Source organism: Tenrec ecaudatus, chromosome 2 (genome assembly GCF_050624435.1).
Source record: "Tenrec ecaudatus isolate mTenEca1 chromosome 2, mTenEca1.hap1, whole genome shotgun sequence".
Classification (NCBI taxonomy): domain Eukaryota; kingdom Metazoa; phylum Chordata; class Mammalia; order Afrosoricida; family Tenrecidae; genus Tenrec; species Tenrec ecaudatus.
Window position 1 is genome coordinate 218,732,964 of NC_134531.1, and position 16,473 is coordinate 218,749,436.

Genomic DNA, 16,473 nt, shown 5'->3' on the forward strand with positions numbered 1-16,473 from the left:
TAGGAACTAATTTCCAAAAAAGTAAATCATCTGTCAGATATTATATTTCAGGCTGCTTGCGCCAGCACTAGTTAAAACAGTCAATTTTATTCAGAGAGTGATAAAACCTACATCTGTGTCTGAGATCCACATTCAGTTCCTTATGATATCTGAATTTCCTCCCTGGCGAAATAAGGATGGGGTCAAATGAGAAGTACAAAAGTTCAAGTGCTGTGCCAACAAACGAAGAGATGGAAATGCAAAAAATACAATGACCTAGTTATAGACATCTTTTGTAAAATACACACATCTTTGTAAATAAAAGGCTTACCTTTAGCTGGCATCCAACTTTTTCATAAGCTTTGATAAGTCTGTTTCTGTGATACATCATAATCCCATAATGATCTTTATTTCTGCAGTTGAATCCAAATGTAATTCTCACTGTTCTAGTCTTAAAATGTTAAGGAAAATTCTGAACATACCACTTCCCCTTGAACACATATTTTCTATTTCAAAATTTACCAAGTCCAAAGCACACAAAGAATGACAGATTTGGAGGATAAGAACCCATTTAAGGAGAGGCCAGGGGATAAGCCTGAGTTGCCAGTGTACCGCTCTAACAGTACCAAACAAAGGATACCAAAAATTTGGGTCGATAAACATCTCGTTCAATGTAAGCAAGACTCTTCGAAACTAGCTGTGTTTTCACTTTCTGTCCACGTAAGACAATCTGCATTCTTGGCTTTAGATATAATATACTGCAGTAGGCCTGCAAAGACAGACAATATTTGTCCTTTCCAAATAGCAACAGATGTGTTCAAGACTAGCCAGAAATTTCAACAAAAAGAAATACTCCTGGCTTCATAAAGAACCCACTAACCCCTTTTTAAAGTAAAGTAGACTATGAAGTTGTATTCCGTATTCTGATTTAATTATTTTCTCCTAATACAATAAACATGTTAGAGATAACAAATCTATTGATCTATATACACATGTTGATAAATTACTGAATGAAAAAGATTACAAAACAGTATGCAAAACATCATGATCTCAATTTTTTTTAAATGTATACACAAAAAGCATTACATTTTTAGACTTTTCTGTTGAGCACATAATTATTCTGACTTTAAAAAGCTGTGTTAGTCTGGGTATTTATAGAAACAAATCCACAGAAACTCATGTATAAGAGAGAGTGTTATATAAAGGTTAAGTGCACATCAAGAAAACATCCCAACCCAGTGCTGCTCAAGCCCACAAGTCCAACATTAAGCCATTAACCCATATGTCCAAAACCGATCACCAAAGTCCTCCTCCATCTCACAAAACAGACGCAATGATGCCAACTGCAGGAGGAAAGCAAAGTCAGGGAATGCATAAACATCTCAGCGCTGGCAGGGGTCTTCACATGCCCAGGGCTGCATCGGGGTAGGTCCATGTCTTGCAGTTAGTGAGCCTTGCCAGCTAAAGCAGGGAACTGGCTGCCCCCTGGTCCAAACATCAGAAAGCAAGAGACCCAAGAACTCGAAAAGCAAGGCTCACCGAGCCATTTATCCCTCCGCCCTTCAATGAACCCCACATGTGTTTATTGGCCAGGTTGGCACAATAAACTACCTACCTCAATGCAAAAATAATGGATTTTATTTTTAAATGAATTTCATTATGTAAAAATAATCAGAATTATGTAATATGACCAGAAGAGAATATTATACACACTTGTTCAAGAAAAAGATTTAAATAATGCACCAGGTCTTATACTGACTAAAGAACATGTTTTTGAAAATAGTTGGTACAATCAACAGGCATCAGAATGTGTTTTCAACTCTTATGAAAGGCGATACCTTATTAGTTTGACCAATCTTAAGTGCTCTAAAATATTTTAAATTATTCTTTTTCTGGCACTGCCCCAATGTTATGAGAGCATTCTTCAGGAAATACATTTTAACAGTCCAGAAAGGATAGGTGTATTAGTTAACATAGTCTGGTATCAACTTGAGACTATTAAGAGTGAAGAGGTGGAGTTTATCCTGTCCAGCTTGATGACCTCTTTTGGAGTCACTTAGGAAATAGCTCACTGGAGGCCAGATACACTCTTCTCTGCTTCGCCTCCCTGGAAGACATTCCTGTTGACAAGCCACGAGCTATGCTGATGACAGCCAGAGCCTTGGAGCTGGAGGAGCCACATGGAGACCCACACCAGCATTAAGATGCTTCCACGGCCACTGGATGCACAAGGTTTTCCACCCACTGGTCTCTGATCTTCCTGCATTCAGCATCACTGCATGTGTTGTATGAATCTATAGAAGAATTTACAGACTGGTATGGACATATGGGCTAATATCGGACTTATGAACTTTATTTGGACCGCGCTGGGATGTTTTCTTAATATCCAATTACTCTTTTATGCAAAGTCTCTCTTATACACGAGTGTCTATGAATTTGTTTCTCTAGTCCACCTGGACTAACACAATAGGAGAAAGGTTCAACACAAAACTAAAACCTGAACATTTTCCTTATTTTCTTGATTTCAAAAGAAAGGTACTTTGTTACTTCTCAAATTCATTAATCTTAAAATACTCTGCACTGCCTTAACTAACTCATTGCCATGCAACAGAAGCTTATAGGACAGGGTAGAACTTCCACTGTGAATTTCCGCAACTACAATTATTTATGGGAGTAGAAAGCCTCATCTTTCTCCTGATGAGCAGCATGGTAGCTTCAAACTGCTGACCTTTCAGATCACAGCCCAACGCATAACCACTACGCCACCAGGAGTCCTTTTCTGCACTTCACAGTGGACTAAAAATCTATCATCTGCTCTGGCACCCTTTGGACCAGTTTCTTATTTGAGGGAGATTTCCTAAGTAGCTAAGCATCAAGCAAGAAGAACACAGTGACAGTTTTAGAACAGCAATTGTCACTGTAATTGCCAGGACCTCAGAAAAATTCATAAGCCAAACTTGTATACCAAATTTATCTCCAGCTTTTAATAACAGGGTAATTAATTTTAGGACATAAAATGAAGTGAAATATTAGTATCACATTTTCACTAAGTGACCAAGAAACTCATGTCCTTTAATCTAAAAGATAAAATCATTTCTAAGGTCATATTGATAAGAGGGGTGAAAGAGTTAGACTCCTATTAATCAAACACTGGAAATGTAACATAGTTTGGGATTTGGTGGGTTGAGATTTAGTTTGTTAAAAGAGATAACAGTGTAACAACCCTCTCCCTTATAGTAAAAAAAAAATTCCTTTTAAAGGTGGTATTTATTCAAGGCCTGGGCTTGTGCAAACCCTGTTAATCATTCAAGGATGCTCAGATGCAGGAAAAAGAAAGCAGGGTTATTTCGATACCTTTGGGGTGATACTAAAGGTATCAATAATGGTCTGATAATCTCTTGGGGAAATGTAAACTGTTTTCCTGTGAAACTTGCTCCTTTTTGTCCCATTACTTTAAAATCCTCTATCACTATAAACCTGTCAATTACCTCCTGGAAGTATTGCAAAGCTTGTTCCTTGTCAAATAGTTTAAGGTATATAATTTGCTCGAACCCAACTGTTTCCTTCAGTCAGTGCTCACAAGAATAAACTTAAAATTTCTTGAATCAACTTGGTCTGTCTTTGACTAAAACAGACCCCGACAGCTGGCAACAGTATCAAAAATACATTTATCACACAATTATATAACTGATTCCAGTATTCCCAATTCAAACAACTCAACCACCTAGTAAAAGAACAAGCACTATTAGACCCAATGACCTTGAAACTACAAGAAAAAGGTTTCTCAAATTAAACAACCAGTGCATTCACAAAAAGCTTAGTAAACTGGTTTGCCTATGAGATTCACAGAGTCCAGCAGCATTTATAAGCCATGCAGATAAAAAAACTCTACTAGGAATTCACTGGATGATGGTTTTTCACACTTGCACATGGAACCTGAATACATACCCTGAGGGAGTAGTCACTCTCCGGGGCAATTTGATCCATCCTTTCTTGCTTCTTGTACCCTTTCTTCACTGAAGTGTCATCTAAATCCTCAGGAATTCTGATGTCATATTTATCCTTATCAAAATCAAATTCTGTTGCTCCATTTTTATAGCTGTAAAATAATTTATGGAGTTAAAATTTAACTCAGACCAAGATAAGCATGCAAATACTGTAAGTAGTCAAAAACTAAAACAAAAAAAGCCTCCATATAATGTGGGAGGAGTCAGGAGCTAGGAAAAGAAAAGGGGAGGCTTCCAAAGCAAGGCAAAAACAGATCACTCATACAAGACAGTGAGAGTATGAAATGGTACAGCTACTCTGGACAACAGGTACTTAAAAAAATGAAACTGGCAAACAGGCTACCAGCTAACCACTACACTCCTGGGCATATATCTCCATACCACAAATGAAAACTATTATCCTACAAAAACCTATATAGAAGAATGTCTACATAGCTTCATTTACAATAGGCAAAAACTGGAAACCAGCAGAAGGGTTGACCAAACTGTGGACCATGATACAATGCAATGCTCACTCAAACTAACTGTGGATAACCTGCAACAACCTGGATGGACACCTCCAGACTTGTAAGCTGAGGGAAGAAAGCAAATCCCAAAAGATTTTTATTCATACTGTATGGTTCCATTTATATGACATCTATGCAAAGTCTTTAACAAAGTTATAGAAAGAAGCAAGCAGGGATCTTGCAGTGGTGAAAATATTCTAGAGCTTGACTACAGCAATGTCAGTATCCTGGCTGAGACATTACACTATCGTTTTGCAGAATGTAACCACTAGGATGAATTGGATAATAGATAAACAAAATACCCGTATTATCTTTTCTTTTTTTCATTAAAAGATCATTTTATTGGGGAGTCTTACACTCTTGTTACAATCCATACATCAATTGTATCAGACATATTCGTGCATAATAGATTGCCAGTGTTCTATTCTAGACATTTACTTTCTATTGAACCCTTGGGATCAGCTCCTCTTTTCTTCTCTGCAGCCCCCTCTGTATTATTTCTTACTTAATTGTATTAGTTCTTCTAATTACGTGTGAATCTACAATGTCAGAAAGTTTAATTAAAACAACACAACATACCATCAGGAAGAGGAGGGGCAAGGAAAAAAAAAGAATCCCAGAGGTTAGCAATGCACTCTAAAGTTTCAGGCTCACCACTACGTTTGCTTTTTTCTTGTGGTTCCATGTCTTTTATCTCATCATATTACATAACAACCTTAATCTTAAATTAAAAAACGTATTTTCATAAAAAATTTTATCCTCACAAGATAAAAGATCACAAATTTTAGCAAAACAAAAATGTCATCATCTTCAGGTGCTAAATCATGCTTCCTTAAGCTGGGTGCCACCCAGTTGATTTCAACTCAGAGCAGCAGCTCCATGTAACGGGGTAGAGCTCCCTGTTTTCTAGACTGTAATCTTTACGGAAACAAATGTCCAGGTGTTTCTCCTGCAGTCACCAGGTGGGTTGGGCTCAAAGCACCAACCTTTCAGTTAGCGGCCATGCACATAACCAATGTGTCCCAAAGGTTGCTCTACTTCATGCTTAGCTTTCAGTCATGGCTACAGAGGGCTTTACCAAGCAAGGAGAGCCTAAAGTGATAAAGGCCACTGTATGGCAAGGATAGGAAATTTACTTTTAGCAAAGTGACTATAATAAATACCTGGGAAAAACAAATCATTAACTAGGCCACAAGATGAGTATCCTCTAAAGCATTTCAGCTCTATGTAACATTGGATGGACTCAAGAAAACCATCTTTACACATGACTTATCAACAACTAGCTGAGCATTACAATTACCTTCTAAGATTCCAGATGATGATCCTTGTCCCCTTCTTACCCATAATAGCATCGAGTTCTGCCAATAATTTCTGCTCCGTAGAAAAGAGAGAATGTTCCAGAATTGCAGCAAGGCTTGCTTTGGATTCTGTTAAATTAATCATCTGTCGTATATCCCAAGTTAAAGACTAAAACTATTGACGTATTTTTTACAATTGCAATATGGAAGCAGTCTAATTAAAAGAAAAGATTTCCTCCATTATTTGCTTTGTTTTTAAATGTCAGTTCAACTTTAAATGAATCACAAAGGATAAAACACTAGCAAGCTTATGATTATTTCTAATTTAATAGTTCTCAATAATTGGATGCTATTTATACAGAAGGCATTTTCCTAAATATACCTTGCTTTCAATGGTCACTAAATTTTCCAGCCAGAACAAAATTTTAAAATTTTTCTAGACTACAATAAGCCTGAAATCAAGAGGAGCACTTAGGGAGATTCAACATAAAATAGAGCTACTTTAAGTTAAGCACTTTGGGAATCAAAATGCTAATTTGAATGAAAGGAACAACCACTTAGCTTCCCTCGTAAGGGTAAATCCAGCTAGCTGACATAGGCTAGAGCTGGAATGGAAGGTATGATTTCTTAACCAAACACACAAGGATTCAGAGGAAAGCAGAAGGGTCAAATGGTCAGCATTTCACGGTTGTGTAGTTTCTATTGCAAAACCAAAAGGATATGGTGATTGTTGAATGCCACTATTGGAACAACAACATGCTCTGCTTTAATTACTTCCAAGTAGGTCTGAGACAAGAAACCCACGCTCATGCTTTCTCCATTTTTTGTGAAAACAATTGCATCTTTTCCCAAACGCATTGAACCCGATTTGAAGCCATTTCCATACAATCCAACTGGGACATGACCATTCATGGTGACTTTGTCACTGAAGCCAAAGCTAAAAAGAAAAAAAAGGTAACTGTCAGGTATGTGCTTTAGTTTGGTGGGTTGGTTTGCTTTTTTAAAACCATAATGCCAAGAAAAAAGCCTGGGCTAAAATGCTGGTCTCATCCATCCTGTGAATCATCTTGGAAAAACTAATCTATCTGGATGTGTTTCCAATCTCTGAGATGAAAAATCATCAAATTTACATGATAGGGACATAAAGATTACATGTCCTAACACAGTATCTTGTTGCCTGACAAGCCTTAGTTAAAGGGCTGGGTAATCATTTGAAATCCAGAGAACTTGAGATTTCGCCTCATCTATCTTTCTCTAAGTGTGAGTCATTACCTTGTTGGACACATACCTACTGTGTGGCCTAACTGCCCTTGGCTCCCAAACGCTCCCTCACCCTCTACCTATACCATATACCATATAGCTTAATTTCCATTTCAGGCACATAGGCTTTTGAGATTTTAGGCTCACACTGACCGTCTGTTCTATAACCCTAGAGCGTTGTGGTTTATGCTGCCTCTTCATCTTCTGAGTCTCTCTAAAAGTATTCTCTCTGCAAAAACAATGTTTATTAGAAAAACTGGTTATAACTAATTTACACTCCAATACAATCGCCTGATATCAATGTGCTGCATCTCTAAAGGAATGATGGAATTTAAAACAAGCCAAACATAATGCAAGGGCTACAAGAATGGGGACAACCGCCTAATATGTAATAATGCAACACTAGCAAAAAATTGAGTTGTTTCTTAGAAAACAGAGCACCCTTTAGGGATAGCACTAAGTGTTTTTAAAAAACAAAGGAATACATGTAGAACACATGAAAACCTGACTACGGTAAAAGCACGCATTTTTAAAAGTATGACAGTTTTACATACCTTAACATTTTATGTAATTTATCTGATGTCATACCATTCCCATTATCGGTGAATGTCAAGCATATACGGCCATTTATTACTGTCTTGTCAATCCATATCTGTTTAGCATTCACATCAGGATCATAAGCATTATCTAAGAAATAAAAGTTTGTCTAAGAAATTTTATTTTGATTTAAAGAAAAGTAATTAGTTCACAAGAATCCTTTTACATGCAACAGAACACCTTAAAGAAAATTTAAAAACTGAAATTATTAAGGACTCTTTAAGATTTAAAAACTTTTAACTGTATCCTGTTCCATAATCATTCAAAAGCTATTACACAATTAACCCTTTCCCAAACCTTCCATATGCTCTATGATAAGCAAAGCTGATTATCTACTATATTAAGCAAGTGTAAAGGGAGAAGGGTGAAAGCAAGGTATCTTCTGCCCCAGGGAAAGTTGACATGGAAGGTACACAGCAGGTCTACTGCTACAAAGATGAAGATTTGCCTTCCTCGTGTCTTCAAATTGGTCCTTTGTAACACAACCAAAGTTTCACCCTTCTACTATTATCTCTGCATCCTGCCCTCATTTTACCATCCTCATTTAGCATACTTGTTTTCTCTCAGAATAAGCAAGTTTAAGGAACACAAAAAAGAAAAAAATTGGGAAAAATAAAGTATTTGGAAAAGTAGTCTTGATATAATCAATGTGTGGGCCATGGAAGATCCATTTAAATATCCCTAAACCTATAAAGAGGGAGAAAGACAAGGCTGTCCACTCTGGTAAAAATCTATAACCTCAAAAATCCCCAAGGGGCAGTCTTCTCTGTCCTATGAGGGTCACTATGAATCAGCATCAACTCAATGACAGTGGGGATAAATGACTGAAAATACCTTTTGAGGTATCTTTTGAAGTCTTTATATTAATATAAATAATAGTTCTCACACTACCCTTCCATAAGACAGTCTACATTTAAAAGACTTGCTACATCACAGAGGACCATGACATACATGTTCAATTGTTCTAATCCCAGCCTAGGGCTACAATATGACATTTACCAACAAGCCCAGGTTGGGTAGCTCTTTTACACTGCCATAAAAAAAAATAATGATCATGAACAGCTGTGATGCTGCAGCAGATCCACTCCAGGGTAACACAACCACCCCCACACCTCGACAGCAAATGTTAGCTGGGACACCTACAAAAATGTAACTTCCATACAAAAAAAATGTACTGAAAAGTTCCCTCTCTTTCCTGATCATTTATGATAAGACCCTTTCTTGATTATAGAGAATGTAAAGTATACCTAAGAATTCCTATTAATGTAAGTTTCCTTTATTATCTGTCTCTCAAACATAGGCCTAAATTTAAAAAAATAATTATGTGTAGGAAATAAGCCCTATTCAAAAACATGCTCCATCGTAATACAGATTTTCTTACTAATTTACCTCTTTTCTTTACCTAAACACTATTAAAATGTGAATTTATATCTCTATCATCAACCATATCAGAAAAGCAAGAATTTACTAACACAAGTCTAACATTACTCCTTTTAATACCAGAAAAAATGAATCCACTCTGAAAGTTATACATGGATTTATGCTATTAAAACACAAAAACATTTTTTTACAATAGGCATATTTCTTTAATAACTTGAATAAAACTTTTTTTAATATAAATGCCTTGAGAGTTTAGAGCAAATCAACTCCTAGACACTATGAAATCCATATAGTACTAAGGAAGGCTGGTCAGGAATTTGAATAGATGCTATGCTAGATCATCAACAATGTTATCATTCAAGACATGTTACTTTGTTTTTTTAAGTACATTTGTATATAATTTTTCCATATTTTTAAACTACAATTGCAAGCAACAAATAAGAAATGAGATATGAAATTCCAATTTACATACCTATCAATTCAGCAACTGCACTAAATGGCCAAGTGTGACTAGTAGAATTTGTATGTAAAAACTTCGGGCAGAGCTGAAACAAACCAATGATTCATATAAATTAATCCAGGTTTAACTTCTGAAAAGAACAGAAACCAATATCATTCTCTGTACCTGAGTTATTACAGGTTAATAAGTCTTCCTCCATTGGAAGAATTACATTGGCTTACTTATACTGCTAATGAGTTTTCTTCCCATCCTGATGCTGTTCCTCACATAATTCAGCTAACTGCAAGGCCAGTGGTTCAAACTACCAGGCGTTCTGAAGGAGTAAGATGAGCGGTGTACTCCTAGGAAGATTTTATAGTCCTGGAAACCTGCATCAGGTCACTACTCTGAGCTAGAACAGACTCTGAGCTAGAACAGACTCTGAGCTAGAACACACTCCATGACAGAGGGTTTGGTTTGGGGTTGCCCTTGAAGTCAAAGGTACAAGGCTGGATGAAAAATAAGAATGTCTAAAAAGATTCACTTAAAAACACTCAATTCTAACTATAAAAAAATATAAGGAGTCTCCCAAAAGTTTGTGGGAAAATTTCATTATCTTTACTTATCTTTTGCCTTGAACTTTCAAAAAAGTCCCCTCATATTAGAATAAAGACAAATAAATAAAATGTCTTACTATGTGAAAAGAAAAAGAAGCAATTAAAGAAGGGTTTTCCAGGCCCAGCATAAAAGCTTGGAAGAGGCCATGTGAGTTACAATTACTCTGTTTTCACCAAGAACAGAGGAAAGAAAATCAGGACAGGAAGGAAACGAAATGGACAGCTAATTGCCATGCACACCACTGCCTCCTCTGCGATCAGATCGGAACTGAAGGTGCCTCCTTATCATTACTGAACATTTTGACCTAGGATTTTACTTTTTAAATCCTGATCAAAAGGGGAAAAAGTGTGGAGCAGAAATTAAAATTCCTATAGAACCCACACTTCCTGGTACCAGTTAGGCTATATAAAAACCACTGCCCTGATGGACATTGGGCCTCTTCTCAAGTATCCCCTCAATGCAAGAACACTTTGTTCTATTAAACTGGCATTCCATGATGTTCACCTTCCCGACACAATCGCTGAAGACAAAGCGGGTGAATAAGCAAATATGGTAAAGAATGCTGACGGTGCCTGGCTATCAAAAGATATAGCGTCTGGGACCTTAAAGGCTTGAAGGTAAGCAAGCGGCCATCTAGCTCAGAAGCAACAAAGCCCACATGGAAGAAGCACACCAGCCTGTGTGACCACGAGGCGTCAAAGGGAAAAGAGTATCAGGCATCATCAGAACAAAAAATCATTGTGAATGAGGGGGAGTGCAGAGTGGGGACCCAAGACACATCTGTAGGCAACTGGACATCCCTTTACAGAAGGGTCGCAGGGAAGAGACGAGCCAGTCAGGGTACAATGTAGCAATGATGAAACATACAACTTTCCTCTAGTTCCTAAATGCAACCACCACCACCCCCCCCCCCCATCATGAGCTCACTTCTACCTTACAGATAGGAACTGGAAACACAGGGAATCCAAGGCAGATGATCCCTTCAGGACCAGTGGTGAGAGTGGTGATACAGGAAGGGTAGGAGGAGGGTGGGGTGGAAAGGGGGAGCCAATTACAGGGATCTACAAATAATCTCCTCTCTGAGGGGCAGACAACAGAAAAGTGGGTGAAGGGAGACGTCGAACAGTGTAAGATAAGACAAAATAATAATTTATAAATTATCAAGGGTTCATGAGGGAGGGGGGATAAGGAACTGATGCCAGGGGCTTAAGTGAAGAGCAAATGTTTGAGGGCAATGAATGTACAAAAGTGCTTTACACAATTGACGTATGTATGGATTGTGATACGAGTTGTATGAGCCCCTAATAAAAAAAATGATTTAAAACAAACCAAAAAAACCCCACTGCCCTAAGTTAACCTTTAAACCAAAAATATCCCCTAGTCTTTTTTACACCACACAAAAGTTTTGCTTACTTATGAAAAATGTCTACCTTGGGCACTGCCCTCCTGCGAAGTATACAGGATCAAATGAACTGTGGCAATGCAAAATGCTAGCTGGGACGCTGAGGCAGGAAGAAATGAGCCTATGGGTAATGGGGGAGGGGCAAGTTCGAAAAGGAAGATGAGAACGGCAACACACTCAACAAGTACACAAGACAAGTCACTAAGCTATGTAACAGAAATCGCGGGATTAGTGCATGTTTGGGTGCATATGTTTTTGACAACAGCAACAAAATAAAATTCTCCTAGTTCTTTCATCCTAGACACCCTTAGAATTACCCTTGGTCACCCTCCTATTGATGACTGGAGGTCTGTTCTCTGGAGAAGATGATGGCTAATGGCATGCTCTGAATGTCCAGGGACAATGATGAAAACAGCAAGTCAATAAAGGAAATGAGGAGATACGTTAAGTCCCTATCAACCTACCAAAAGGTTTAACAGCCAGAATTATGTAGGCCAAGGCAAGGGACCGGACAGAGAATGCCTCTCTGGAAAACTGAATTCTCAAAGTTCTATGTGGTTCTTCATTAATTCTGCCTGACCTTTCTAAATAACATCTTATTTTAGTTTTTCTTATTTTCTAAGTTACTTTTGAAATATTTTAGTTATTTTAAACATACCCATTAAGCATTTCCATCCTTAAGGGTCTACAGAGAGTGACATTTCTTTGCTGTACCTTCAGTTAAAGAGCTGGGCCCTTCCCCATCTTGATGACAGAAGAGGGAAACCTACTCAACGGCATAATTTTGGGGTATGAGCATGTTTCCAGTCAGCTTTTGGTGTCTCATTTAGAGAAGTGAGTGGAAAGGTAACCATCTCCAAAGATCTGAGAATGTCTACCATCAGAAACTAAAACAACCCACAAGAAAGTGTCAAGGATACAGTCGCTCCAAACTCATGGTGCCCCTATGTATAACAGATGGAACCACTGCCAAGTCTGTTGCAGCTACAATGTGGGACCGCCTTCCATCCTAGGGGGCTCAGAATCCAATAGACAATATTCTGTTGTGATCTGCAGAGCTTTCATTGACTACAGAACAGAACATTAAAAAACATCATGAGATTAACACTATTCTAATAAAAAACGAGAAGAGTAAGAAGATGAAAAATCCTTCAGAAGGAAAAAGAAAGCAAAAGAGAAGGTAAATGGGAGACAAAGGGGAAGAAAAGCATAAAAAGAAAAACAAATACACTTTTTCTGATCTGAAAGACGTGAATTTCTGGGCCAAGTGCCCAACACACGGAATAAAAAATAAAGGATGTCTTCAAAATTGTGAAAGAAAGTATTTTTTTAAATTTATTTTTTAAGAAAATAATTTCTAACTAAAAATGAAAAGACCAGCCAAATTATGTATTAAGAAGGAACAAGAGTAGAATAAACATATTTTCAAAAAATGACAGGCAATATTTTCTTCCCATGTACATCTTTCTCAAGAAACTACTACTGAGGGCTATGTGTAATCACTAACAATAACAAAAATAAAACAGTTGTCATGGAAATAACTATCATTCTCATCCTTCAGATTCCACCAGATACAAAGAGGATGCCGAAGGTATCATAGCCAATTATCAAGCAGGATTTGAACCTAGGCAGGCTGGCTCCAGAGTCCACACTAATAAGTCACTAAGCTATTGTGACTGCCAAGGGAGTAGACCCCAAAGAACACAGAGACACATGAAAGGGGAAGGACAGTTCCAGAAGAATGGTGAACTCCCCAGAACACCACTAAGCCAATGAAGCTGACGAAATATTGGGTGTGTTTGAACACATCTGGAAACGATTTTCTAGTTTTTCTTGAAGTTCACATGAAATGCGGATCTCTCATTGCCATTGAGTGAGTTCTGACTCATAGGAATCCTATAGGGCAGAGTAGAACTGTTCCTGTGGGGGTTCTGAAACAGTAACTACAGGAGTTACCTCATAGACATATGAAAGCTGAACACGAATAAGGAAAACAGGAAGATGTTTTTGAATTTTGGTGTTAGCAAACAATAGTGAGTATGCTATAAGCTACCAGAAGAATGAACAAGTCTACATTAGATGTAGTCAGAATGTTCCTTAGAAGCAAGGATGACGAGAATCTGTCTCACAATACTTTGAACATGTTTCAGGGCAAACCAGTCATGCTTGATAGACTAGATGGTGAAAAACGAGCAAGACCCTCAATCTTGGTACAAGTGGCTGCAGTGAGGATGGAGTGTGTCCTTCTGTTGTATATAAATAGCCAGGAGCGCTGGTGGCATAGTAGACTGTGTTGGGCTGATAACCACAGGGCAGCAGTTCAAACACACCAGTTGCTCCAGAGGAGAAAGATGAGGTTTTTCACCTCCCATAAAGATTTATAGCCTCGGAAATCCAAAGTGACAGTTCTCCTCTGCCCTTTGGGGTTGCTTCAAGTCAGAACTGACTTGATAGTAGTGAGTTTGTGTTTTGGGGGGTACAAAATAGGGTCACTTTAAGTCAGAACCGACTCATCACTACTTACAACGGGGAAATTAAGTAAACAAAACAATTATTCATTTCAGAGAAAATGGAAAAGATACAGAGAAAAGAAAAAAAATAATAGAGTGGTTGTGCATTAAAGATGTCAATTAAGAAAACACATCCAGACTTAGACAGGGAATGGCTTTAATCAGACAGGTATGACAATACTCTAACCTTGGGTTCAGCAAGCTTCACAAGGGTGAGGGGCAAAAGGGGCTTTTCTTTTCTAGAAGACACCCAGGCTGAGGAAAAAACAAGTGTGAAGAATGGGGTTTAAGAAGAGGGTGAGGTGATGAGACAGTTTTAGCCCGAGGCCAACTTCCTTTCTAAGAGAGGGCAGCGTGTTGACACTACTTGAAGATGGACCAAAGCCCAGGGACTTGAGGGAAGAAAAGAAGCTTAATCAATACTTGAGGAACAAGCCCTTGTTTCTGTTTGGGCAATGGATAATTTGAAGGGTCTGTGTCTGGCATAGTGCTCAGAGTGCTCAACTGTTAGCCAACAGTTTCTAGGTTGAATCCACCAGCAGGAGAAAGGTGGTCGCTTTGGAAGCCCTATGCAGCAGCTCTATTGTCACACTGGGTAATTCTAAGTCAGAACTGACCTCCCGGCATTGAGTTTGACTTTTTTGGGGGTACCTGGCCTTGTCCTAAGTAAACAAGAAAGCATCTGTAAATCTTATCCATGTAATCTGGGGGAAGAGGTGGTTTGCAGTATGCATTCCAGGTACATAAAGGATGGGGAAATTTTCTAACCATCGTTTTCTAGGACCATGGGATTCAATAAAATTCAATAATGTCAACAATAAGAGTAACAAAATTGGGCAAAATCTGATACACAAAACCTCTTTAAAGTGTTGAAGAACAAGGATGCCACTTTGAAGACAAAGGTGCACCTGACCCAAGCCCGGATATTTTCAACTGCTTCATATGAATGTGAAACCTGGTCAATAAATAAGGAAGACAGAAGCATTAATGCATTTAAATTTTGGTGCTGGAAGAGAGTGTTAAAAGTAGCATGAACTGCCAGAAGAACCAACAAATTTGTGTGGGAAAAAGTACAGCCAGAATGCTCTGAAGAAGTGAGGGTGGCAAGACGTCTTTTCAGGCACTTTGGGCATATTGTAAGAATAGTCCCTGGAAAAGGACAGCTTATTTGGGGAGCAAAAAGAAGGCCCTTGATAAGATTAACTGGCACCATGGCTGCAACTATGGGTCCAAACGTAACAGTTGTGAGGATGATGCAGGACCGTGCCGTGTTTTTTTATCCATGGGTAAAGCTTTGGCTGCTATGAGGCGGAACCAACTCTACAGCACTTGACAACCACAACTCTACAAAAAGACAAATTAGGTAAGCACTGGAGAACAGAAGGTAAAGAGTATGTATTAAGTATCTGTCACTAGACGAGCCTCATCTTCCACAGTAGGATTTCTAGAACAACAAATGGAATAATCATGTGTCTTAGAAACACGGAGGTAAAAACCAAAATTTAAAATCTCTGTGAATGCAATCTTTCATAATCATACCCAAATGAGTGTAGCTATGTTCAATACAGTTTTTCCCCCACATACCATATATACTCGAGTATAAGCCAACCCGAATATCCCCCGAGGCACTTATTTCTACCACAAAAACTGCATTAAAAATGTGCTGGAAAACTCGGCTTATACACGAGTATATACGTTAATTTTCTTACACCACAAAATAGCATTCTTCTGATGGCAGACCAGATTGGGCCAACTGCAGCATGCCATCTCCTACTCCAAAGCAGAGACTGGTAGACACATTGTCTAGAAGCTGAGATTCCATCCAAATAGCCCACAGCATCCAAAGATACAGTATACAGACCTCTGTCTGCTCCACCAAAGCCCACTCACAACGTACGTAGCTTATTTAGCTCTCCTCTCTCTCACAGCCCCCTTGGAGAGCCAGCCACAGAACTGTGGGAGTGGGTAAGGAGGAAGCGAATCAAAGTGTAAAAATAGTGAAGAAACCAACTCACTCCTTTTCCCCACTACAGGTTTCTGAGGCCTGAGCTTGACCTAAATTGTGAAGTGAACAAATAATAGAGCTTTAAATATTATAATACCTGAGTCTACTCACAAAAATAATAGGATCTTCAAATTCACTCAGTTGTAGGAAAGAACATTTAACAAGTGTTTGTGGCCAGTTTGTGGTAAAAAGTTTGCAGCGACTACCAAACTAAAGATTGGTAGCTACCCTGTAACCCTCCAGTTTCCTCACCTATCACCCGTAAACACTGATCTGAAAGGTTACAAAAGGAGGGAAAGTAAAATTAAAACTGACTTCAATGTGTTTTGTGGCACATAGGCTAGTTTCAAACAAACAACAATAATAAAAAAAATTCCACCTAGTAGTACATGGGAAGAAAAGTCTGATGATCTGCTGTCCTCGACACAAAAAAGGCATTTGACAATATCCAACACCCATTACTGATAAAAAA

At 38.3% G+C, this 16,473-nt stretch overlaps 1 protein-coding gene across 2 annotated transcripts in view; it reads right to left on the minus strand.

Annotated features, from left to right (window-relative positions):
• Window positions 1-16,473, minus strand: part of MORC3 (MORC family CW-type zinc finger 3) — a 54,684-nt gene that overhangs the window by 33,635 nt on the left and 4,576 nt on the right. For both annotated transcript variants that reach the window (XM_075542315.1, XM_075542316.1), the window contains exons 2-8: window positions 9,500-9,572; window positions 7,605-7,737; window positions 6,513-6,727; window positions 5,793-5,940; window positions 3,928-4,078; window positions 620-748; window positions 311-430 (exon numbers count right to left, since the gene is read on the minus strand). In XM_075542315.1, the coding sequence (XP_075398430.1) occupies window positions 311-430; window positions 620-748; window positions 3,928-4,078; window positions 5,793-5,940; window positions 6,513-6,727; window positions 7,605-7,737; window positions 9,500-9,572 (969 nt within the window). The remainder of the gene's footprint in view (window positions 1-310; window positions 431-619; window positions 749-3,927; window positions 4,079-5,792; window positions 5,941-6,512; window positions 6,728-7,604; window positions 7,738-9,499; window positions 9,573-16,473) is intronic.